This window comes from Penicillium samsonianum (assembly GCF_028829775.1).
Source record: "Penicillium samsonianum strain IBT 33392 chromosome Unknown utg000003l_segment0_segment0, whole genome shotgun sequence".
Taxonomy (NCBI): domain Eukaryota; kingdom Fungi; phylum Ascomycota; class Eurotiomycetes; order Eurotiales; family Aspergillaceae; genus Penicillium; species Penicillium samsonianum.
Window position 1 is genome coordinate 3636165 of NW_026643261.1, and position 24150 is coordinate 3660314.

At 49.8% G+C, this 24150-nt stretch overlaps 9 protein-coding genes across 9 annotated transcripts; 5 read left to right on the forward strand and 4 right to left on the reverse strand.

The window, feature by feature from the left end:
* Positions 1–136: 136 nt before the first annotated feature.
* Positions 137–1658, reverse strand: N7471_004982 (ADP-ribosylation factor family protein). The gene is made up of 5 exons (XM_057277701.1): positions 1508–1658; positions 1150–1448; positions 784–1089; positions 616–728; positions 137–552 (listed from the first exon to the last, which is right to left on the reverse strand). The coding sequence occupies exons 2-5, from the start codon at positions 1241–1243 to the stop codon at positions 511–513; spliced, it is 555 nt and encodes a 184-aa protein (XP_057137311.1). The 5' UTR covers positions 1244–1448; positions 1508–1658; the 3' UTR covers positions 137–510.
* Positions 1659–2067: 409 nt separating this feature from the next.
* On the forward strand, positions 2068–4473 carry ccg9 (putative trehalose synthase (Ccg-9); the record flags this gene model as incomplete). Its single annotated transcript, XM_057277702.1, has 6 exons — positions 2068–2172; positions 2240–2655; positions 2711–2986; positions 3058–3522; positions 3583–3692; positions 3758–4473. The coding sequence occupies 6 exons, from the start codon at positions 2068–2070 to the stop codon at positions 4471–4473; spliced, it is 2088 nt and encodes a 695-aa protein (XP_057137312.1).
* A 195-nt stretch (positions 4474–4668) lies between these two features.
* Positions 4669–5385, reverse strand: N7471_004984 (dynactin subunit 5; the record flags this gene model as incomplete). Its single annotated transcript, XM_057277703.1, has 2 exons — positions 4669–5247; positions 5344–5385. 2 exons carry the CDS (start codon positions 5383–5385, stop codon positions 4669–4671), a joined length of 621 nt encoding a protein of 206 aa, XP_057137313.1.
* Positions 5386–5837: 452 nt separating this feature from the next.
* Positions 5838–9306, reverse strand: N7471_004985 (peroxidase/cytochrome P450 family protein; the record flags this gene model as incomplete). The annotated part of the gene is made up of 3 exons (XM_057277704.1): positions 5838–8446; positions 8506–8747; positions 8807–9306. 3 exons carry the CDS (start codon positions 9304–9306, stop codon positions 5838–5840), a joined length of 3351 nt encoding a protein of 1116 aa, XP_057137314.1.
* A 2619-nt stretch (positions 9307–11925) lies between these two features.
* On the forward strand, positions 11926–14052 carry N7471_004986 (T6SS phospholipase effector Tle1-like catalytic domain-containing protein; the record flags this gene model as incomplete). Its single annotated transcript, XM_057277705.1, has 2 exons — positions 11926–12151; positions 12202–14052. The coding sequence occupies exons 1-2, from the start codon at positions 12026–12028 to the stop codon at positions 14050–14052; spliced, it is 1977 nt and encodes a 658-aa protein (XP_057137315.1). The 5' UTR covers positions 11926–12025.
* A 1152-nt stretch (positions 14053–15204) lies between these two features.
* N7471_004987 (uncharacterized protein) lies at positions 15205–16077 on the forward strand (the record flags this gene model as incomplete). Its single annotated transcript, XM_057277706.1, has 1 exon — positions 15205–16077. One exon carries the CDS (start codon positions 15205–15207, stop codon positions 16075–16077), a length of 873 nt encoding a protein of 290 aa, XP_057137316.1.
* Positions 16078–16777: 700 nt separating this feature from the next.
* N7471_004988 (flavin monoamine oxidase family protein) lies at positions 16778–18505 on the forward strand (the record flags this gene model as incomplete). Its single annotated transcript, XM_057277707.1, has 4 exons — positions 16778–16903; positions 16972–17009; positions 17069–17460; positions 17523–18505. 4 exons carry the CDS (start codon positions 16778–16780, stop codon positions 18503–18505), a joined length of 1539 nt encoding a protein of 512 aa, XP_057137317.1.
* Positions 18506–19127: 622 nt separating this feature from the next.
* On the reverse strand, positions 19128–20972 carry N7471_004989 (homeobox domain-containing protein; the record flags this gene model as incomplete). Its single annotated transcript, XM_057277708.1, has 3 exons — positions 20775–20972; positions 20596–20707; positions 19128–20543 (listed from the first exon to the last, which is right to left on the reverse strand). The coding sequence occupies exons 1-3, from the start codon at positions 20945–20947 to the stop codon at positions 19128–19130; spliced, it is 1701 nt and encodes a 566-aa protein (XP_057137318.1). The 5' UTR covers positions 20948–20972.
* A 2525-nt stretch (positions 20973–23497) lies between these two features.
* On the forward strand, positions 23498–24149 carry N7471_004990 (putative RING finger domain protein; the record flags this gene model as incomplete). Its single annotated transcript, XM_057277709.1, has 3 exons — positions 23498–23589; positions 23739–23915; positions 23966–24149. The coding sequence occupies 3 exons, from the start codon at positions 23498–23500 to the stop codon at positions 24147–24149; spliced, it is 453 nt and encodes a 150-aa protein (XP_057137319.1).
* Between the last annotated feature and the right edge of the window lies 1 nt (position 24150).

Genomic DNA, 24150 nt, shown 5'->3' on the forward strand with positions numbered 1-24150 from the left:
GGGTTGGAATTGATTCATGGCTATATGAACATCTGGATCTAATCCGGAGGTCGGCTCCGTGGAAACGACGAGATGCGAATTTGATCACGCACTTTAATCAGCAGTATGTCATTTGTTTCTATTTTCTATACCCAAGGCCAGAACTTGTCTGCCCTGTCTCCGCTGTAGGCAATTATGTGCATAAGGAAGCGCATCCACAATTGACCGAGGATATACAAACAATAACAACGCTAGGTGAGGAGCACAATGAAATTAAAGTATTAAATTGGACCCAACAAGCCCATATAAGAACAGAGGGGATATCATAGAAGTGAAGATAAACAATGGAAAAAGCAACGAGATAACTAAGGCCAACAAAAGAAAAGACCAAGGAAATAAAAGCCCAAAATGCTGCGTCGTCTTGTCATCAAAACACGGACATGAAGAGAAAAGAGGAAAACACTTGATAATGCGAGATGTTGTACAACGAAGCTGCTCTAGGAGCGCCTCTCGAAATCACAGCGGTGTATCTTATTTCTGGGGCTGGGTCTTGACATTGTTTGAGAGCCAGGCCTAGCAAGAGATAGCACGGTTAGATTGAGATTTCCAAGTGGATAGATCAGGGATACGACTTACAAGACCCTCGAAAATACCTGTTCCATCTGTTGCAACACTGGGCGCAACGTACCACAGCTTGTCCTTGAGCTTAGTCAATTGAAGCTGCTGAGTAACTTCCTCCGGGCTCAAGTCTAGAAGTGGGTCAGCGGACAGATTCATCGAATTCCAGGAACAGGAGATACGCACGGCCAGGAATATCTTGCTTGTTGGCGAACACCAGTAGCAGAGCATCCTTCATTTCACGATCGTTGATAATCTTGTGCAGTTCCGAGCGAGCCTCCTCCACACGGGCTGTATCGCTGGAGTCAACCACGAAGATCAATCCTTGTGTACCGGAGTAATAGTGTCTCCAGAGCGGTCGGATCTTGTCCTGACCACCGACATCCCAGACGTTGAACTTGACATTCTTGTAGGTCACGCTCTCGACGTTGAATCCGACGGTGGGAATGGTAGTCACGTCCTGGTTGCTGAGTTTAAGTTTGTAGAGAATTGCTGGAAGGAATGTTAGCCAATCTTGACCGAGGTCTCTATTTAAGGTCCAGGAAATCGTACTCGTCTTTCCAGCAGCATCCAAACCCAACATGAGGATACGCATTTCCTTGGTCCCGAAAATCTTCCCCATCATTTTAGATACTTGTCCACCCATTTTTGCGGGATTTGACGCGGTGTCCGACGTGCTCAGGAGCTGTTTGGCGGAATATCAACAATTGCGACCCGCGTATGAATTGCGGGTTTGGAAGAGAGAATGGAAGACACCAGACGTTTCCGTACAAAGTGACTTCAATTCAGATGACTCCGCCAACGAAAGGATAGAAAAAAAGAGAAAAGAAGGAGTGTTGGTGCGTGAGGATCTTCAATTCAATTTCCATGAGGCGGGGGAACCTAGAAAAGGGGCTTGGGCTGAGCTTACTCATCATGGAGTCTCCCCGGCCCACGAGGTACACGGGGCAGTTTCATCCTCGTGTGAAGTTTCATATATATCAATACTTCGAACTTGTTGTATCCATTGTTGGATTGATTTTATGGGCAATGGAAGTCCATACATGTCTATCAAATCAAAATACTTCTCCGATGCCATTAAATGGTAAGAGCCAACCGCGGTTGTGACCTTTCCTGCTGAGGACCATCATTCAAGGCACCGGATGAACCATTACTCCGGCTGTATATAGTGTAGCATGTCACCTCTCTTAGAAGATACTCACTCAATGACACTTACGCTTTCTACTACATACACATCCAACATAGTTAGAGTATCACCGCCTTATTTCTTAAGGCAACACTATGAACCTGTTTGGAATTGGTCCTTGAGAAAGCCACTAAGAACTGTTTACTTGATCGTTAGAATTGTTGTGACGTCATGACCAAATGAAGTCACCTATGGCATCATGGGGTTTACCATACGTAGCTGATAGCTACTTTTTTTGATTTCATTACTTGGATAATTGTTTTTGTTTGAAATTCCTAAGAATCATGCCCGGCGGAGGACACAAGTTCGAACGCCATGCCTCAGTCACGCAGCAGCGTCGACTGGCGCTACAGTACGAGCGCCACGCTTGGTCAGGACCGCCGTCAGATGTATGGATATTCCTGAAGTAGCAGTAAAAGCCACTTCTCGAATTGTCAATACTAACAGAAATACTAGAATATCTACGCCGGTATTTCCAGCAACTTTGAAGATCACTATACATCAACTATAGCTATCGCAATCCGCGACACCACATATTTACTTGACTTCATCGAGAAGCAGTTCTCAAACGGTCAAGCCTCGGCAGAGGAGGCCACTGACTTCGTCATTTCCGAACTGAAAGCGTATTCCATGCATCATTTGGAGAAAATTGTTGGGATATCAATGCCTGAACATGTTGCAAAGCACTGCCCTCGACTGTGCCCTCGCCTTTGGGCGGAGCTTGACATCGTTCCATTGGTACTGTCGAACGCAACTCTAATAGACAGAGTCAGTGTCGATCAAGCTAGCGAGAACCGAAACCCGGCAGCTAATGGATGGAGTGAAAAGACCATCGACGAACAGGCAGAATCCATGGCACGAAAAGGTGTTAGGTTGGTTGGTCCCATCCAATATCATAAAGGAGTCATTGAGTCTAAGTGCATACAGACTATTTGGACCGGAAAACACGCCCCTGCTACAAGTGGGCTTCCTCGGGCTCGTGGAAGTAGACACAGCTTACCATGTGCGACTTGCGGACCTGAGTGATTTTCAGAAAACAGTGTCCGATAGAACTTGGACCGCAGTGCAACGCCACGCCGCTGAACTAAAATCACGCAATGTCAAAGTCGCATTTTTCAGTGCCACGCCTCAGGGTGGTGGCGTGGCTTTAATGCGGCATGCTCTCTTGCGATTTTCACATTGTCTAGGCACTGACATCAAGTGGTGTGTCTATGTCTATATATATATATATATATATGTCATTGCAAGAATAAACACTAACTCAATACTCCTAGGTACGTCCCGAAGCCACGCCCAGGCGTCTTCCGGGTAACCAAAACAAACCATAATATCCTGCAAGGTGTCGCCCATCCAGACGAGCGTTTAACACCAGAGAATAATAAATTTCTGCAGGACTGGATTGAGGAGAATTCTAGGCGATACTGGACCCGATTAGGTGGACCTTTGCTTCCACCATCAGAAGGTGGTGCAGATGTCATAATCGTCGATGATCCCCAGATGCCAGCCCTCATTCCCATCGCAAAGAAACTAGCTCCAAATCGACCAATCATCTTTCGAAGCCACATCCAAATCCGAAGTGATCTAGTTGCGATACCGGGCTCCCCACAGGCGGAGGCCTGGGAATTCCTGTGGGATCATATTAAACACGCCGACCTCTATATCAGTCACCCTGTGAGCGCTTTCGTGCCACGGAATGTGCCCCAAGAGATGGTAGGCTATATGCCTGCAGCAACTGACTGGTAAGGGCTGAGCAGCCTGATAATCTGCTTTCATCTTTCATCTCACTGACGGGGACATAGGTTGGATGGGCTTAACAAAACTATGCGAGACTGGGACATCGCGCACTATAGCCGCATGTTCAATTCAGCCTGTCGCAACGTTGATATGCCAACTATTCAATGGCCCGAAGGTTAGTAGCCGGGCCAGCACCAGTGAAGATGATCAGATTCCTCAGTGAAAACTAACATAATATAGATTCATATATCGTCCAGATCGCACGGTTCGACCCGTCAAAAGGTATCGTGGACGTGTTGATTTCCTACGAGAAATTTTACAACAAACTAGTAGCCGAAGCACCTCATATGGTCCCTCCCAAACTAGTAATTTGCGGACACGGATCAGTGGACGATCCCGATGGAGGGCATATCTACGACGAGGTAATCGACTACCTGGACACAAAAGTCCCAGATATCCGCCATCTGATCTGCGCGTTGCGGGTGCGGCCCTGCGACCAAGTCCTAAACGCCATTCTCTCCAAAGCCACCGTCGCACTGCAACTATCTACATCTGAAGGTTTCGAGGTAAAGGTCTCTGAGGCAATCCACAAAGGCAAACCAGTCATCGCCACGCGTGCCGGCGGCATCCCGCTGCAGGTTGAGCACGGGAAAAATGGGTTCCTGGTTGATGTTGGCGATACCGATGCTGTGGCGCAGCGCCTGTTTGAGCTCTGGACAGATCACGATCTGTACCACCGCATGTCAAAGTACGGCATCCGTAATGTAAGTGATGAAGTGAGTACCGTAGGAAATGCTCTCGCCTGGTTCTATCTCTCTGCCAAGTTGTCGCGCGGCGAGTCTGTTCGGCCCAATGGACGTTGGATCGATGATATGGCATTCGAAGAGCTCGGTCTCCCTAACAAAGACCACAAGTTGCGGCTCAAACGCGCCGTCAAGGTGGGGCAAATGGGCTAATTGTACTTTTTGTCTGACTCTCCTTCAATCATTAGCAGTATGTATATACAGAAAAAGTCCATACCCTCTGCCATTGGGCATAATTAATTAGTATGCAAGTCGATACCAAAAAACACAATATCATTAAAAAAGTAGCAAAGGGGGGTATCACAAAACCAGGAAAAGAAACCAAAGAACAAAACCCACCAACCTCTCTCAAGGCCGCCCAACAACCCGATACCTCTCCCTAGCCATACCCCCCTCTGCCCCCTCAACACCATATCCCTCCCCAACCTCCCCGACAATCCTCGCCGGCCTCCCACCGACAATACACCAACTCGGCACAACCATACCAGGCGGGACGACCGCGCCATCAAGCACATAAGCATAGTCCTTAATAATCGCCATACTGCCTACAGCAGCGCCCTTCCCAACATGAACATGATTCCCCAGCGACGCAGCCTCCACAACAGCGCCCTCGCCGACAAAAACGTGGTCGCCGATCTTAAGCGGGTAGAACGAGTGTATGCCGCGGTGCAGCCGGCTCGGAGGGCGCAGGATCGCGCTCTTGGAGATGTAGCTGTACCGTCCGACTGTTATCGCCACGCTGGGCGTGCTGGGGTTCGGGGCTGCTGGCGCCGGAGCATTGTTTGGGTCTGTGGATGTGGGGAGTGTTGCCGTGCGGAATAGGTCGCCGCGGATTACGGCTTCGGCTTGGATTACCGTTTTGCCGCCCAGGATGATGTGCTGTGTGCCGTGGATTTGGGACCGTCGGGAAATCTTGTTTCCTGTGTCCTATTTTTTTTGGTGGGTTAGGTTGGGGTTCTTTTGTTTTGGGGTGGGTTCGGAGATTGGTCTGAATTGAGAGGGTAGGGCGGGGGATTTGCTTACGGTCTCGATGTATTCACCCTTTGCTGCCTTTGGTGGAGGCATTTTGACGAGGATCGAAGGGGTTTTAATGTTGTGTGATGCTGCAATTGTGGAGTTGGAGTTGCAACAAATATAGCTCGACCCCGGGATAGTAGATGCGGCAGTATATTCCTAAAGCGGTGGAGGTAAACAACTATGGCGATTTTGATAGACCCATTGCAATGATCTTTTCAAAGTTGGTTGAATTTTGGTATACTCTCTATCTAGTCTACTAAATTGCTCTCAAGGGAAAAAAGTGAAATCAGTGAACTATTAATGAACTATACACTACACAGCTATAAAGCTTCAACAATTTCCGGACATCCTGGCAACCAAACAAGGTCGTCAAAAGCAAAAAGTTAAAAAAAAAGGGCATATAATCATAGCCAACCCCAAGTAAATTACCTCCACATAACATGGCACGTTTGCAGCTTGACATAAGCAGCTTCAACTGACAAACCCAAAAAGGGACACTATCAGGAAGATGTAGCCTTCTTCTTCTGCTCAAAGGGACCATCCCAGTGCAGCTTAAGCGACATGGGGAAGGGACAGTAAGAAGTTCCATCACCGCGGAGGTAAACGTAGTATCCACCCTCCTGGGGAATCTTCTTAAGCTGGCCCTGGGCACCGGCAGCACGACGGAGACCCTGCAGACGACCGACGACACGCAGCATAGCAACGAGCGCGATCTTAGTGATCTGCTCACCGAATCCGGTGGTGGGACCCTGACCGTGGTTGATGTATGAGTCAAGAGGGCGGTTAAGGTTGACCTGGGTGGGCTCGGGGAAGACGCTGGGGTCGTGGTTGGCCTGGTTGAAAGAGGCAAAGACTTGCTGACCGGGCTGGATGGTGTAGGTCTTGCCGTCCTCCTCGACGGTGACAGCTTCCTTGGCCTCGCGGAAGGCGCCGAAGGTGCCGTTCAGGCGAATACCCTCCAGGCAGTAGCGGTACAGCTTCTCGTCGGATTCGGCGGAGTCGGTCTTGGCGAGGCTGTTGATCTCAGCCAGGTGGGCCTTGTTCTCGGGCGCGGTGTAGAACTCGATGATCTGGGTGAAGACCTGACCCTGGCTGGGGACCAGGCCGACCATCGTCGGGACGATGGCGGACCAGGTAATGTCTGAGGCGCTGGAGCCGGCCTCCTTCATGCGGCGGATAGCTTCTGTTCCGAACTCGCGGAGAGCATTGTCATGCGGGCGGAAGCTGTCTATGATGCCGGAGAAGAGACCGCTGTTGGTGTCGGCCTTGACAGTGGCCTCGACGACCTGGCCAAGCTGGGTGGAGACGGCGGAGGCGGCGCGGTTCAGAGCGTACGAGCGAGGAGCATCGACATCGAAGAAGAGCGCGGAAAAGATAGTGGAAAGAATCATGTACATCTCGTGCTCGGTGAAGAGACCCTGCGGGTTCTGCTCAGTCTTCAGGGGAACGCCGAAGATGGTAGAGGCGAAGTGGACGTGGGCCAGGTTGCCGACATCGCGAGTGATATCGATCTGGTTGATCTTGCCCAGCTGGCCACCCTTCTCAGCAATCAAACGCTCAGTGATGTCTTCGTAGAAAGTTTTGACGAGCTTGGGGAACTCCTCGGTATTGAGAGCCTTGCCGATAGCCTCGCGCTGCTTGGTATCGAAATCGCCCTTGCCGAAGAGCTCAGACATGGAGCGGGCCCAGCTGGGACGGAAGTCCTTCTGGTTCTCGAGGAGGAGCTTGGCATTCTGGTGGGAGGCCAGGTTGACACGAGGCTCAATGAAGGCGGGCTTGTCCCAGGAGTAATCCTGCTCACGGCCCAGATCCTTCATGATGTTACGGTTCTCGCTGGGGATGGTCATAGGGTAATGGGCGTAGATGGAGTCAGGCTTGTAGTGGTTAGGGAAGGCGCGCGTGGCCAGCTTATAGAAGATACAGCCCTGGTTGATGTTGAGGTCGTAGCGGCACTCGTTGTAACCCCAGTTGGTTAGGTTACGGGGGTTGTAGTCAATAGTGTAGTGACGATCACCACGGACAAGGGCAACGGCATCCGAGAGCACAGCACGGGAGATGGTGTAGGTCGGGGCAATACCGACACCAGGGATCATGGGCTCCTTGGCCTCCTCGGTAACGATACCAGTGTACAGCTCAATGTAGTCGGGATGATCATAGAGGTGACGGAGAGTATCAGCGATCTCGGGGTTGGAGTTGACTTCCTCGAAAGTCTCGTAAGCCTTCAGGCCGAAGTGCTTACGGAACTCGTTGAGGGAACCGACGTTCCATCTACGCGAAGCCTCGATACCGAGGATCTCGATAGAGCGCATGGCCTTGGGTACGTTTCGGGGACCGAAAGAGCTGGCCACGTCCTCGGTGGCATGGCTCAGAATGTTTACAAGCTCTCCATCGTCGAAGAATCCATCCGCGTCACGCTGCAGGCGGGCGAAGGTACGCTTGGCTGGGTCAGCCTCGAGCAGACCCTCAACCTTCTTCATACCCATCAGTAGCTCAGGCATGGTGACCTCCTCGGCAGGCTTGCCCATAAGGTCATGGTAGATCTGCTCAATCCACTTCTCGTCGCCCTGACTGATGGCCGAGTGCCAACGGTAAGCCAAGTTAAACTCGACAGAGCACTGGTTGCCGAGACCGGAAGGAGTGGAACCGGCCTTCTCAGCCTGGGCACGGGGATCCAAACACCAGGTGGAGTTTGTGCGGTTCAAGTTGACAATGGTGCGCAGGTAATCATATAGAGTAATGTTGATGTACAGACCGCAAGTGATAAGACGACCGGTCTGGAACAGTTCCTCATCACGCTTGGCCCAGGCATTCTTGGTGTCCTCCTCGGACAGACCAGGGCGGGGCTTGCTGAAGCGACCATTCTCGTTGATCTCAGCCAGCTGCGTAACAACGTGGTTATGGAAACGGTTCAGCATAACCAGCAGAACACCGCAGGCAGCAGGAAGAGCCTGCAGACGACCCTCGGAGAAGCAATCGGGCTTCAGCTTTCCGTCCTGGTGGGAACGAATCAGATCCTGTTGCTCCTTGATGTCACCGTACAAAATGGACAAGTCCAGGTAAGAAGAGGTCTTGTTCAGGTGCTGTTGGCGGTAATCGGTCTGGAAGATATCTATGTACGGAACCAGCATATTAGCGCCTGGATTGTAAATTTAGGTGGAATTGACTTACCGTGAATAATCAGAGAGGCCCAGTCAAAGAAAACACTGGAGACCTTGTTGGGGTGGGGAGTGAACTCCTGACGAGCAAAGAGGGTATCAAAAATCAGACCGGCGTCGGGCAATCCGCTGGGCTGGATGGTCAGGGGAGGAATGGTGCGGCAGTATGCGGTATTAGCAGCTCCCAGCCACGGGAGAGTAGGATTGTTGTTTGAGCCATCGGCGGAGCGGTACTTGTACTCGTCTCCCATGTAACTATTCACAGCGTTAGCGCGCAATTGCAAAACAGTAGTCTCCAATTGGGGATTTCTCACGAGAGAGGCGGGTGAGGAATTGAGTTCCATAGCTCATCCAGAAATGTACTGGTGAGCTCAATACGGTTCTTGGAGTTACCGGGCAAATCCGCGACCATCTGGATTATGCGCTCCATCAAGTAGGTCTTGTCATCAACAAGTTCGCCAGAGGCTTTGCTCGCAATCAGGTCTTTGACAGTGTTGACATCGCGGAATCCCAGCGACTTGATGTCATTGATGAGACCGGACGACTTGTCGTGTTTCAAGTAGGCGCCATCACTGGTCTGGTTAGGCAGAGGCTCCTCCGAAGCGTGAATTGCTTGCGCGTATTTCTCGAATACAGCAACGACCTCGGCACGCTTTACGATGTGGTTTTCCTCCTTAGTAGAGGAGGACTTCCGAGGTGGTGAGACCTTAGAGGCGCGCTTGCTGCTCTTGTCTGTGCTCTTGGGCTCGGTGTCACCATTGGAATCCTTGGAGTCCTTGGACCGCTTGAACTGGGTAGAGAATCTCCTCAACATTGTGAAAAATGATGACACAAACAAGTCAAGAGGAGAAAGTAAGTTAAAGAAGAAACACAAAGTAGCTACTAAGGGCCAGATCAGGGGGGAATAAATCAGAAGCTCGACCGTGCTCTTAAGACGAGCTGTGCGGGCGACGCAAGTCAGCTGCAGGACTGTGGAGCGTCCAAAGGTGGCGGATTTGCTATCGCCAATAGCTGATTGACTGTACCAGCACTTGATTTGACGAAGAGCATTAGGTCAATCTCTTTTCTCGGGCCTAAACCTGGTCTCTGTAACCAATATCCCAGCCCCGCATGGTACAAGCTCAATTCCTAAGTGGGGTCTCTGTACTCCGTAGTGGACCTCTCGATGGTGGAGCGTCTCAACATAGTAACTGATCATCATTTCTGACCTTGGATACCCGAGAAAGGGGGATATGTACTCCGTATCTGTTTTATTATGTTTACTCCGTACAGAATACCCGAATACTCTGCCCGGGTGGAAGTCGTATGATTCAATATAACATAATACGGCCAAGGTTCCAAGTTGTGGCATGCATGCATAGCACCAACCCGGAGTTGAGCTGAAAAGAAAATCTAGATCTAGATCTATACATCGCCGGCTTCGGAAGAGTGGATAATAGACCAATGGCTGTGAGAATACTGTAATATCGGACTATAATCAGCGGTGTACACTATCTGTACGAAGTACTCGTGCTCCGACAGAAGTGCAAAAAGATCTCAAGATCGAACTAAATCGACACCAAGTGGGGGAGGAGGTTCGGACTTTGGCTCTGCATTTTTGATGAAAAAGAAATTTCAATATATGTACTGAGTGGCTGGCTGGAGTGCTGTCATACCGTCATACCTCTATTCCAGGATTTGCTCCAATTAGGGTCATGTTGTGTAGGATACGGGGTAGTGCTCCTCCATACTCCGTAGGACTTGAGACGCAAGGAAGGTCCTTAATGTGATAGAGAAGCAGAAATGTCCTTGAAAAAAACAAGGAAAAAAAGAAGAACCCAAGAAAAATCACTTTTGCTTTTTTCTTTTGTTTTGATCGTCGCAGGCCCACCTGTTCACCCACTTACTATGGATTTTAAGTGGCGAACGGGCCACCTGCACGAACCACATTGTGTCGTCTGTCATTGGTAGCTGAATTCACCACTCATCGTCACGAATTATTCAGAATCTGACCCATCTCAGGGCATCCACTTTCAGGGTCTTAGTTTTGGTCTACGGCTTCCACTATCCTCGTGGCGTTTCTCGGTACAACATAGAACGGGAGTTTCCACGCGAAAATGAGATATTCCCCCTTTCCTTTGAAAAAGCAAAGATGATTAAGAAAGGGATGGTTTCTCTGGAGATGAATATTTCAATCTGATAGTTCGGTTAGAACGAACCACGGGTGTCAATGACCATTGCATCCATAAATGGGGCCGCTCCCGGGTTATCTATCCATGGATGGATTGTAAGCATAATATCGCCTGAATCTCTTTAAATCAGCTCCCGATTCACAATCCCTTGTTCAGCCGTAAATCCAAATAATCCATTGGCTTCCCTTTTTTCGGGATATGAAGAGAAGGCTGGAAGTCCCACTCTTTCCCGTTCAAGTATTAACAATTCTTTTCAGCTTAGAACAGTCCCACGCGGGATGACTTCCGTCCTGGGTTTCCATGGTTGCCAGCCACCCCAGATGTGATGACAGCTCCAAGGTTGTATTATATCATTGTGACCACAGTCCACGAGTGACACCTCGAGAAACTTTCTTTAGTCTTTGAAAAAAAGAAATTTGACGGCAAAGACAGATCCACCAGTGGGTCGCGGCCCCGTGAAGGACCATGAACGACCAATGCGTCTCGATCGATACAGGGCTAGAGCAAGCTAGTGCCAAAGTTAGATCCGATCGCTCAAGACCGAACCGATGTGGCGGAACACTCTCAACCAACCTTGGAAGGAACGCCCCCTCTCATCCCTTACCATCTGAATCATTAGTGACCAGGAGCCGTCCGAGGCTATGTGGGGAATGATCGACAATAATATCCCGAACACCATCTAGCATCGTCTCCTTTCAAACCCTCATAGAGCCAATGATTACTCGTGTATGGAGTAGCAAATATTAAAATCTGCACGTTTCTCTTTTAGTCTCTATCCAGCTCCATCCCACAGGAATTCCAAATTCATACACGACCCAGGTCCGGGCCGCGCAACCCACATACCTCGTGCAGAAGTTCTCGAGTCAGGTTCAGGTTCAGCCCTGTTTGCAACAACCTCGCATATCCAGCAATGATTACCGACGCGTTTCCATTGGGTAGAATGCACCTCCGTTAGAACGAAGTAGGGTTTCGTGTAACCTACCTGCACGCAAGTCAATGATCATCTACAGAAAAAAAAAACCCGGAAGTAAAACATAAGGCCCAATCTTGTGATGGGAGTGTGCCAAGTATTGGGGGGCCCGCCCGTCAGCCCGCTCTGGTTTGACGTATTCTTTTCACAAACCTGCAGCGATCGGCTAGTGGGTTGGACATTCTTATCCTGCCAATCCCCCTTCTCTGGGTCCGATGTAAGGCGCTGATTCGTGTAATGTAATACTAGCTGTAATCAGCTGCATAAAAGCGTCATCTTAGCCTCGATCCCTCCTCCCTTCTCGTATATAGCCCCCTTCGGGTCTTATTAGGTGTGTCTGAAGTTTCGAACTTTTTTTTGTCTGACCGACTGCATTATCATTCGGCGGCATCATGGCTTACGGGAATGAACACCAAGGCCCGTCGGGTATGCCGAAGCAGTTTGTGCTTTGCTTTGATGGTACTGGAAACAAATTCGCCGGTGACGAGTCAGATAGCAATGTGCTCAAGATCTTTCGCGTAAGTGGGACTGCGAGCCAAGAGTTTGAACCGGTGCTAACAAGTCGCAGATGCTTGACCGCAGCCAAAGCCACCAGTACCATTACTACCAGCCAGGCATTGGCACATATGTGACCTCGAAGTCTCTGACTAGCCATGGCCGAATCCAGCGTATCAAGTCCGCCTATCAAAAGGCCAAGGACTCGGCTGTCGGGTCTTCCTTTGATGAGCATGTCATGGGTGGGTACAAGTTCCTGATGCGGTACTATTCCCCTGGCGATGAGATCTTCTTCATTGGCTTCAGTCGTGGTTCATACATCGCGCGATTTCTGGCAGAGATGCTGGACTATATCGGTCTACTCGAAGCAGGAAACGAGGAGCTGGTCCGGTTTGCATGGAAGACATTCGCCAAGTGGCAGCAGCGGTCCGACGACTCGGAAGAAGAGCGCGAGGAGAAGAAGAAGCTCTTCACATACATGAAGGCCTTCCGGGAAACGTTCAGTCGCCCTATCTCGCGTATCCGTTTCATGGGTCTCTTCGACACCGTCAACAGTGTGCCGCGCTTCGAGTCCGCGTGGATGCAGCGCACCAAATTTCCCTACACGGCACGCAGCTCGGCCAAGGTGATTCGCCACGCTGTGGGTATTGACGAGCGCCGCGCGAAGTTCCGCCAAGATCTAATCTCTGGGGCGCGTCCAAAGGAGAAAAAGAAACATCGTCACCATCACCATTTGCCCAAGAACCATCTGCACCTCTTCCACCAGGACCACAAAGAGAAGCCCCAGGAGGAGCTCCCAGACAACATTCCTGCCATTCGGGTCAATGACAACCCCGAGGAAGAGCCGCAGGAAGGAGAGAAGGCCGAGCCTGAATTCAATACTCCCACATATGGACCCAGCGCTGGAGAGACATACTACCACACCGGGCGTCGTGCCTCGCACCACCAAGCCTCACACACAACCTCGCAACGAACCTCCCGCGCCAATAGCGAAAGCGGAACAATGCAGCCCAATACATACCGCGCACCCTCTCCCCGACGCAGGCTCGCAGTGCCCAACGCGTCAATGGAAGATCTCCATCCAGTGCGAAGCAAAGAGTCCGTGCAATCCAACAACCTCTCAGTGCAGATTCCCGCCACAGAGGCCGATTCAAGCGACGACGAAGACGAGCAAGACATCCACGAGGTCTGGTTCCCAGGCTGCCACGCAGATATCGGCGGCGGATGGAGACTCTCGGACGGCGAGTCATGGGCGCTCAGCCACGCGCCGCTCGTGTGGATGACGCAAGAAGCGCAAAAGGCCGGACTTGAGCTCGATGAGCGCAAGATGAAGCAGTTCCAGTGTCTGGAGGAGTTCGATGGTGATTACAGCCCCATCCGGGAAGAGATCAATGCCCGGCGGCCGAGTCGGTGCGTTGAGCATCATGTTGAAAACGATGATGCTTTCCGCTCTATTCCCGATGATAAGGAGCGCACTGCTGCGAGTCGCGACTTCTGGCATGCGCTGCATACCTCCAGTACGAAGGGCCTGTTGCATGACTGTCTGATGTTCAACCAGGGTATTCCTACTATGTCAGTTATCACATGGCGCATTATGGAATGGTTACCGTTCCGTCGTATGGATCTCCAGCCTGATGGGTCATGGAAGCCGATTAGCTGGCCGTTGCCTCGTGGTGAGGTGCGGGATGTTCCGCTTAATGCTGAGATACACGTTTCTGCTATCCGGCGTATGCAGGCGGATCCCAAATACCGTCCTGGTAATGTGATTGTTGGTGGTGGTGGTCGTGGTATACGTGTTGCGCCGGAGGAGTATGGTATGGGTGAGTGGGTGGTGTTCAAGCATGAAGGTGATCCGTTGCGGGAGACTTATGTCCGCAAGAACGTCTCCAAGTGCAAGGAGGGCGAGGAAGAGACCAACCATTGAGATATCCCTGTCATTTCTTTTTCTTTCTTTTGTTTATATGCCATTGACTTGGCCTTTTTCTATACTGTCTAATAGGTAATTTGGAGGAATTGTATCAAATGCTATACAACATATATCCAATTGGCGTCATCTGGAGCTGTCTAGAATCCTGCGGTCGAGATCAAAATTGCCAATGACATCGCTTCCTGGCATATCCCAAGTCCATGTGCATATAGCAGACGTAGCAAAGACAGACCGAATGTTCGGAGCTGGTCGAATCGATCAATCCGTGGCAAGTTGATTATCAACCCCATTCTGCAACATTCAACGTAAACTTCTATCTCCATTGATTAGCATGTGAATGCAGGGATGTCTTGGCCTTAACGGCTTGGCAGAGTCTGGCCATCTTATATTACCCACTCTGGTCTACAGGTCCCTTGGTTATATATTATCGTCGGCTTAAATACAAATCGTAGATAAAAGCCCGACATGTGTACTCTCAACATATGTACTCTGGTGGCACTTCTATATGTAGCTAATGATTATCCTTCTAGCTAACAAGAAAAACCTCTTAAAAAAGACTTTGAAGAGACCTCTTAAAAAGACATCGGAAAAGACTCTAAGAAGACACCTCAAAAGACATTTCAAAAGACATTTCAAGAAGACATCCGAACTCACCGCATGTATGTCATTCATGAAGTCACCAGTCAAAATCGGATGTTTTATCCCGATACAAAGTCATATATAGCTCAACTCAAAAGTAAATATAACCAATATCCATGGATTTCAATAGATGCTAAGAGCTAAGAATAGTAATGGATATCTGATAGGACCAAAAAAAATATCAAAAGTGGATTGAGATCCATACTAGATACTACATTCCTTGGACATGATAAAGGTAAAAAAAATAGTTGAAGAGGAAAAAAAAGACAAGAGGCTCTTAAGAGATCGCCGATCATCACGTTTGAACGTTGAGAGATTCTGGGCCTTGGCTTCTCCTGTGCGGCCTGCAACACTTTTTTCTCTTTTCCACATCCTTGACCTCACCACTATTTCCCAGGAACCTCCGTTTCTGCTTCTACTTGGCAGGTCCAATAGTCTCCTCATTTGCTCTATGCCATGATGCGAGGCTAAATCTCGCTTACCCCCTTTTTTCCTATTTCTTTACACATCATGGAGTCACGACCTGAAGAGATGCGCCGTCAGGAACACGGGACCAACTCCGGGGCCGAGGGTAAGGAGGACGTCATGATCGGTTTTTCACAGGCACCACCCCGGACACGATCCCCTTTGGCCCGATCTCATCTTCGCTCTCGATCACTGGCTGGAATCCCGGGCATGCCGTCTATGACGCGCGCTTATTCCTCCCCAGGGCTGGACTCTCAGGGTCGTTATATCTTCGTCAATGGTCGCGGGGCACCAGTCGACGCAAAAAGATATCCCCTGCAAATGCGCCCTGATGATTACACCGACCGCATGGGTTCTCTCAACATCTCAGAAACCATCTCCGAAAACGCAGAATTAGAAACTATTCCCAAATCGCCTTATCAGCCAGCCTCATCTCCTATACTGATGCCACAGACTTTCCCCCGCATCGGTCGCCTGCGCCCGACTTCACCCCTTCCTTTCCAGACCCCCATCAGCCCCTCCTTGCATTCCTCGCCCATTCTGGGCTCCAAATACAACGAATCTTACCCCGGCCCCTCTGGCTCCGTTTCGTCCATTTCCGTCCCCTCAACCCCGACCAGCCTTCGCTCCCGAAGCCCCAGCATTTCGTCCCTGGAAACAATCCCCGACGTCCCTGACGCTGAGAATGAGGCCCTCGAAGAGGATCGGATCGCGGAGTTGAAAGCCGCGGCTGATGCAGCCGACGCGGCAACTACTGCCAACCGACGGCGTGGCGCATCCGATACACCAAACTCCTTCACTACAATGCGCGGGGGATCGGGCGTATATTCAGCTCGGAGCGATAAGCGCAAGCGATGGAGTGTCTGTGGTGCCGAGCGACGGCAGGATCTCGACCTGGAGACCATCTGGGAAGACTGAGAGTGTTTCCCAGTCTAATACGAATCCACCCGATCTTTGCGCCTCGTCTACCACAACCAAAGCACCCCTTGTGCTCCCACATTGTCTCATGGTGGAGTTGATCTCTACTACTTCTTTATCGGCTTTCCTTTACTCGGTGGCGCTTTGCTCCGTTCTCTGACTTTCCTTGATACCCTTCCATTACCTCCGACCCGTACATATCGTTCGCAGTCCTGTTTTTCATTTCAAAAAGCGCTTTCGTCATGGAGTTCTACGGCAGTGGCAATGGTATTTACCATGTCCCCACTTCTAGCGGCTTAGCAGGTTCAACCAGGGGCATGGTTTCTTTTTGTATCTATTATGCTGGTCATAACTGAGCCCCGTCCTTTTTTCTGATTTTGCGGTGCCTTCATTTGACCCAGCATCTGTTATGCGATGTCTTTCAGAATTGCTTTATCAATGGAATTGGGCCTTTCCCAAAATAATTCATCCTTTTGTAAACTGGGTAGACCAATTGTAACCACTCCTGGACAATGTAGGCAGCTGGCAGCTGGCATTGGTAAGGGCGTCTGCCCAGGTGTGGAGAACGGTAACCAATCATCCGAGCACCCAATGACATCCAGAATCTTCACTTGATCGTCAAACCTTCCATATTCATCGTGTCTACTCAATTTACCCAAATTTCAACTGCATATCCCAAATTGGTTTTTGGAATCACGGCATGGCCTCAAGTCCACATATCGGCGTCATCGGCGCAGGCATTTCAGGCCTCCGGTGCGCCGACATCCTCATCCAAAATGGGGCCCGAGTAACAATCCTAGAAGCAAGAGATCGCATTGGTGGGAGAGTATGTCTTCTTTCTACCCCGGGAGCAAAATCTCAATCAATCGTTTTTTTAACTTTTCCGTCCGATAGGTGCACCAATCAACAGTTGGAGGCCATGTAGTGGATCTGTATGTACCCCAACATGACGATGACTTGAAAAGTATCCATCGGCTAATGCTCGATTCAGAGGCCCTAATTGGATTCATGGCGCGGGGGAGAACCCCATCATGACCATAGCGGAAGAAACGGGAACCGTCATGTATGATCCTGAGGGTGGAAGGCATATCTCATACTCGCGAGATGGTCACCCAATCAACGATGAAGTGAACGCTAAAGTCCAGGAGTTTGTATGGACTACTATAGCAGAAGCCTTCAAATACAGCAATCACCATGGAGAAAGCATCCCCATCGAGACAAGTCTGTTCGATTTCTTCGGCGAACGAGTCCAGCAAACCAACTTCTCAGATGAAGAGAAACAGCTCTGTCTCGATACCTGTAGGCTCTGGGGAGCATATGTTGGTGATCAGGCCGACAAGCAGAGCTTGAAATTCTTCCGTCTGGAAGAATGCGTTGATGGGAGTATGTGCCTTCAGCAAATCATCCCCAATTGCACATCAGACCTTCTAACATCATCCATCAAGGCAACTTCATCGTGGCATCTACATACAAGCGCATCCTAGAACACGTCGCAAAATCCGCCATCGCAAAAGCGGATATCCGCCTCAATGAACCGGTCACAAGCATCGAAGCACCACCTCGCAACAATGAATCCCAAACAAAGCACCAAGTAACCGTAACAACATCCACAGGAACAAGCTACGACTTCGACGAAGTAGTCGTAACATGTCCACTGGGCTGGCTCAAGCAAAACACCTCAGCATTCACACCCGCTCTCCCACCCCGTCTGAAACAAGCGATCAACAACATCTCATACGGCCGACTAGAAAAGGTCTACGTGACATTCCCGCGCGCTTTCTGGCACACCAACAATACCAGCACCTCATCAACCAAAAGCCAAACCCAACCCACCAACACCGTCTTCGCCCAATTTCTCGAACCATCCTACACCACCCACCCAGCAAACATAGAATGGAACCAAGAATGCATCTCACTCGCCTCACTCCCAGAACCACACGCTCACCCAACTCTCCTCTTCTACACATACGGCGACGGCGGCGGTGAGATAATAAACCGTCTTTCGGAGCTAGATCCCTCATCTCCCGAATACAGAGAATCCCTAATCGAAACACTGCAGCCCTTCTACTCCCGACTCCCCGGGTACAGCGCGGAGAACGCAGATTGTGTGCCGGTTGCGCTGCTTGCTACGCAGTGGCAGAAGGATGTGTTTGCTGGGAATGGGTCATATTGTAACTTCCAGGTTGGGATTGAGGAGGCGGATGTGGATGTTGAGGTTCTTAGGTCTGGGGATGGAATTGGGCCGGTTAGGGGACTTTGGTTTGCTGGGGAGCATACGGCGCCGTTTGTGGCGCTTGGTACTACTACTGGTGCGTTCTGGAGTGGGGAGAGGGTTGCGAGGTTGGTTTGTCGTGGAGTTGGGATTGGGGAGGTTGGTGGGATGGGGGTGAAGGATGATTCTTTGCCTTCTACTGGGGATGGGTCTTGATTTAAGGAGGGGAGGCTGTATACTACATGTAGCTACGTGAGGAATCGATAAAGATTTAGGTCTTGTTTGAAGAACTATAGCTTGGAAACATAGCGTGATAGAGACAGATAGATACCCTGCGTGTCTACAAGGCACGAGGTGTGTCGATTATACAATGGACCCAGCAAGTCGAACATTTTCATTCATACTTAAATAAGGTATTTCAGGTCGTTGGATTCATTCAAGGATTAGTATCTTTCTCGGGAGCTTTCGCTTTCACATTTGTTCAGTCAAGCCCCCCATCAACGGCAGGCCAGGAGGACCATACAGGTCCACCGAGTAAAGCATCATAGACGAAAGATAAAGAACCATGTAGATCCATATGCATAAGAGATGCAGCGAACGGAAAAAAAAAAAGAACAGGCCCGAATAAAAAGTATATCATGGACAGGGTTCACGTGACAGTGGCAAAGACCGCTTGCAAGCACACATCATGAAGACAACAATAAAAATAAAAAATACATCAAGGCTCCGAACAAAGGAAAATCAGTATCACAAAGGAAATAAAAAATAAACAGTTGCAAAGATGACAGGCAATGGCGCTTCGGAATGTCAATATATCAATCATGCATGCATCCCTTCCTTATCGCCAGGCCCCCTGGCTCAACGACAGGAGACCCTGCACACAGTCCAGGTCATCTTCTTGACTATCCCCCGACCCACCGGCCATGAAAGCCGAGACTTCTGCACTAAGCTCTGGCGGGGCTTTTCCCTGTGAGCCGGTCTGGAGTGGTCGATTGCGTTTGCCGTTGGTCGAGATGCCGAGACCGCGATTACGGTTAGCATCGCGGAGGACCGGTCGTGGGATGTGTGAAGTGTTGCGACGACGAATATTTGTTGATCGCGTACCTGGAACCCAGTTCTCCTTGTCAGAGTCGCCGGGGTCTTGCTCCAGATCCGGCTTGCCGGACTTGGAAAATAGAGGCTTGGACAACTTGGATGGGTTCATGTTCGCTTTGTTTCGGCCTGTCTCTAGTCGCCCTAGAGATGAAACAGTGCGGGCGAGCTTCCGCCTCTTCTCCCCCATAGACTGAGAGATTGGCGTGTTTGGGTCGCCGTGGACAGCGAGACTGTGCCGCCCTGAGGCGCTCCGCGGTAATGAGCGCTGGCTGCGAGATTGGAAAAGACCCGGAGAACCGTTCGGCCCGCTGGTTGGTGTTGATAAAGCACTTCTTGCGTCCGTGTCACAGAATGATTCCCAGTTACGTGGATCACGAGAGCGACCGAAAGCACGATCTTTCTCGGTCACACCTGCCCGCGGCGTGGCTGGGAAGACGGCGCTGCTGCTACGTCGCAGGCTTGACATCTTTGTTCGGCGAACTGAGAACATAGCCACGCGGTTCTTGGACGGTGATGGTTCGTTCTCTCCGCGGATTACTGCCTTTCCATCCGATGACATCGCGATGCGTAAGGCGTTGCGACCCTTAGGTGGAGACGGCGTTAGCTCGCCCTCTTTGCGTAGCAAAGCCTCTCCATCAAACGACATCGACAAACGCAGCGATGGGGGTGACTTGGTAGGTGTGGTTTGTGTATTTTGTGTGGTTGCCGCCTGCTGCTCATATTCTCCCTCGCCCCGGATATCCGACACTGAACGTTTCCTTTTTGGTACCTGCAGAAGAGAGTCTTCTGAGTGGTCATTCACCAGTTGGGAAAACTCTTCCTGTGTGGTGGGCGGAGTATCCTCAGCAGCCTCTGTTGCGACGCTTGTTTGAGTGCTCTGGGGCAGCTCATGCTCATCTTTATCTTCAGTCACTGGGTCCGAATCATCTGAAAATTGCAACAGTCCCCCGTGCCATGGTTTTGATGCCATTTCCTCGCGGTGGTCGTTGATGTCAAACTGCTCTGCCCCACTTGAAGACCCTGGCTCCGTCGACGAGTTATCATCACTGAAAGGCTGACCGGATGAATCGAGCATGCCCGACCGCGGGGCGAGTAATTCGTGAGGCTGGAGGGGTTTGGACTTCCGACGATCGTTCTGGCGGCGATTTTGAAACCAAATCTGTGAGCCAGTTAGAAGTGGTTTTTGTGTGTGAACTCTTGGCATCGCATACTTGGACCTCTTTCTCGCCGAGCGAGACGCGGTTCACGATACTTGTGCGGGCTGCTTTGTCTGGTTTGGGATTTTGCTGGTATTCGGATTCGAGGACTGCGTGATCCTCCGGACTGCAAAATAGAACATATCGGGTTAATTGACGCGTTCATAGTATGGACCACACCCATAACAGCATACCTAGTTCGACGTCGCTTTTGGCGGGCTAACAGTTTATTGTCGACACGAGGAGGGAGGTTCTGTGTGAGGGTTTTTTGCGAATGAACGAGGAAAGCGTAATTAAGAGGATTGGAGTCGGTGGCCGGGAGAGAGGGCGAGGATGAGATCGCCACCGAAGGCTCCGGATCAGACATGATACTTAAGAGAGCATGGAGGGGTTGGGAGGGTGAAGGGAAAGAAACAAGGACACCCGATCACCAGATCAATAATAAAAATTGACAAGAGACAGAGGATGGAAAAGCCGTGAGGCTGGCATGCAGAAAACGGTATGGAATCGCGTCGCGGTGTGGACGCGGAGTAGAAAGAACGTGGCCCGCGCTAGTAACAAAGTGCTCCTCCGAGGTACTTGGTACTTGGACACACAAAACTCTTCTCTAATTTGATTTGATCTTGACCCTTTTTGAGTTCTGAATTACCTTATCTACTCGAATGGAATTCTAGTTTTACATTTGTTTATATTGACGCGTTGGGCTGGTAGAGGTGGTTTGGCCCCACACTTGGTATGAGGTTGCAGTAGTCTATACAGTTATCTGCGTGAAGCGCGTGTCCTCGCGTTCGATACAGGCATATTTGAAATTTCCCAAGCTCGGATTAAACCACAGATGGTTCAACAATGGCATTCACCCTGGTTGCCTTCTTTGCATTATTTCAACTGATCTGCCCGTGAGCGCCCAACGCGTGGTAACGCGCCCTCACGTGACCCCACGAGGAAGACTTGCACGTGGTGGAATGTGATCTCTCGGATGATATTTTGCAAGAAATGTTAATATGTTAAGAAGGGAAAAGAGATCTCGTCTCTCTAGTGTTCTCAGATGAGCGACGAGAGGGCATTCATGGCTAGATTCCCAATTGTAACACCTCTAGTGCGCAGTGGGTCACCGGTGAAGTAGCACCCCATCTCAGAGAAGCAAAGAGCTTCAAATATCGACAGCCAATAGCCTGATAGCCTGCTTAACAATAGTCACAGACTGGAATGCTCGGACCTGGGCGTAACTACCTAGGTATTGACCCCTTTGACCCATTTAGGGAATCGAAACTTCTGATCGAGTTTGGGGGAAATCACTTCATCCATGGGCCAGCGGCATAGTCCCATTGGTCGTGTCTTTCTTATATACCTACATGTAGGTACCTAACTACATTCAACCTTACATCTATTCTAAACTTGTTTTGTATCCCTGGTTCTGCAGACCCCGAGCCTATCAGAAGAAAGAAGCAAAAATGCTAATGCTTTCGACAGCAGTAATTGGTTTCGTATGTTGTACAAGATTGACTAACTACATGTATAGACCGCTTCGACCATGAATTCGTCATCCAATTAGGAACATTCCTATATTTGATCGGTGCGCGACCTATAAACGGTTACTTAGAGCCCCTAAATGATCACAGTGGGCTACATGTTTGCTAGCTATGTCATCGGTCTGATGTCCATGCCTGTCCCAGTCTACCAAGCCGAGTGTGCGGACTAAGAAACCAAAAGTATTGATTTGCCCCTCGGTAGTCGTACGCCGAGCAAGCAAGCCACAGAAAGAAGTAACAATAACACATATATAAGCATGACATCAACTGGAAATGCAACTGCTAGACAAGAAAGGGAGAAGCATATCTGTAACGAATGTAGAAGATGCAGGTCTGCTAATAAGTAAATTATACACTAACCGAATGCGACTCTGATGAAATCCATTACTTCGACAGAAGCCTACCGTGCAAGAAGATGGCAGATGTAGCTGTTTGGACATATCCAAGATCCCAGTTGGATTTAGATCTAGACCCTAATAGTCCTATGGTAAAATAAAGTAGGAGTCTAGAATACCAGAAAAGAGTCAATATTGCCAGTTAGAATGTTCGAAGAATGTGTCCATCAAAGTGCAATACGACCCTTGCAATGATAAAGTAGGGGAGTGGAGCAGTGGGGATATAGTCTTGGCCGAGTTTAAAACCGAGTCATCTGGCATATAATCCATGGATCTGATTGATTCCCACACTAATCTTGAGAGAAATCCATGGATATACGAAGCTAAAAGAACCAATAGACTAATAGACAAATGCTAGGCAAATACGGGGTGATAAAAAGGCATCTACCTATGTTTCAAGTATCTCTGTGAATCCCATGATCAACAAAAGGACAATCCAGCCGATCAACATTCCGCCCGCGGGCCTATCCCTTCCATCTCACACTGTTGATTGGTTCGATACAGGGAGCTGCTCAATACCTAAATAAGCCAAATAAGACAAATAAGAGGGAAAATAATAGCTCATCGTATGATGATCCACGTCTCTTTCCCCGCTTTGACGCTTGGACATGGAGATCATCCCCAGATCAATTGATATTCCCTGTGTTCATTACATTTACATCCTTGGAATCTCCTTTAGTTTTTGACATTCTCAGACCTCTACATATTGACTCGTTCCTTGGATGCTGACTGGTATTTCGGCTCTTTCTTTTTCTTTCTTTCTTTTTCGAAAAAGTCTAGTCTAGTGTTATACTACGATCAGACTCCCTGAACCGGTGCGGCGACCGGGCTGTGACACCCACTTTTAGCTTATGATCACTGACACGTCGGTATCAAAGCCTTTTTGAGTCCGGTCTTTCATTTTCGCTTTCGACCTTGGTCACCATCACCCCCATCTCATCGACGCGACTTTGACCACCCGTTCGTGCAACAAAGAATCCTGGACTCGGAGAGATGGCTGAAGACGCGAAACTGAAGAAGAACCATATGGCCATCGTCTTGGGCATCGGACTTGGGGTGGTGCTGCTCATCGTGCTTAGTTTGATGTGAGTGAGATTCGATTTTGCATGTTATCGCATGTTATCTCTTGTGTGTCTCCTCCATCCGTCCCCATTCTCACCGATACATTTCCTCCGGCGGTGTTACATGTTACATAACCCATGCCAGTCCATCTCATTCTAACTGTATCATCCAGTCTAACAATACTCATCAACCGCCGGGACAGGCAGTCATTCCTGAGATCAAGGAAAAATCCCAGTGAGCGATTGCGCAAGTTGGACAAGGTCTCGCCAACTTGCACGCTCGAAAAGTGGTGGACGACCACAAAGGGGAATCTCGGGCTGTCTGAGGCCGTCGATGGACAATTCGTTTGGTTTGTTTACCTTGCTTTGCCGCCAGAGTAGTGGCTGACGTTCTGTTTAGCGCGGTTTGTTTGGAGCAAGTAGACCGCACGCAGGAGATTCGCGAACTGCGGTGCTTGCACGTTTTCCACCGGGAATGCTTGGAGAAGTGGTTCTTGGGTGACCACTTCAATTGCCCGCTGTGTCATCGGGCCTATTATGTGGCCGACACACCTCCCCGCAACGATTATCTGTGGGTGGTATGAC

Bases quoted from the DNA above. Each gene is read 5' to 3' on its own strand.
- N7471_004982 (XM_057277701.1), bottom strand. From the start codon at position 1,243: ATGGGTGGACAAGTATCTAAAATGATGGGGAAGATTTTCGGGACCAAG. The intron at 1,090-1,149 runs GTACGATTTCCT...CATTCCTTCCAG, and splicing joins GGATGCTGCTGGAAAGACGA to CAATTCTCTACAAACTTAAA. The intron at 729-783 runs GTGCGTATCTCC...ACCCACTTCTAG, and splicing joins CAAGCAAGATATTCCTGGCC to ACTTGAGCCCGGAGGAAGTT.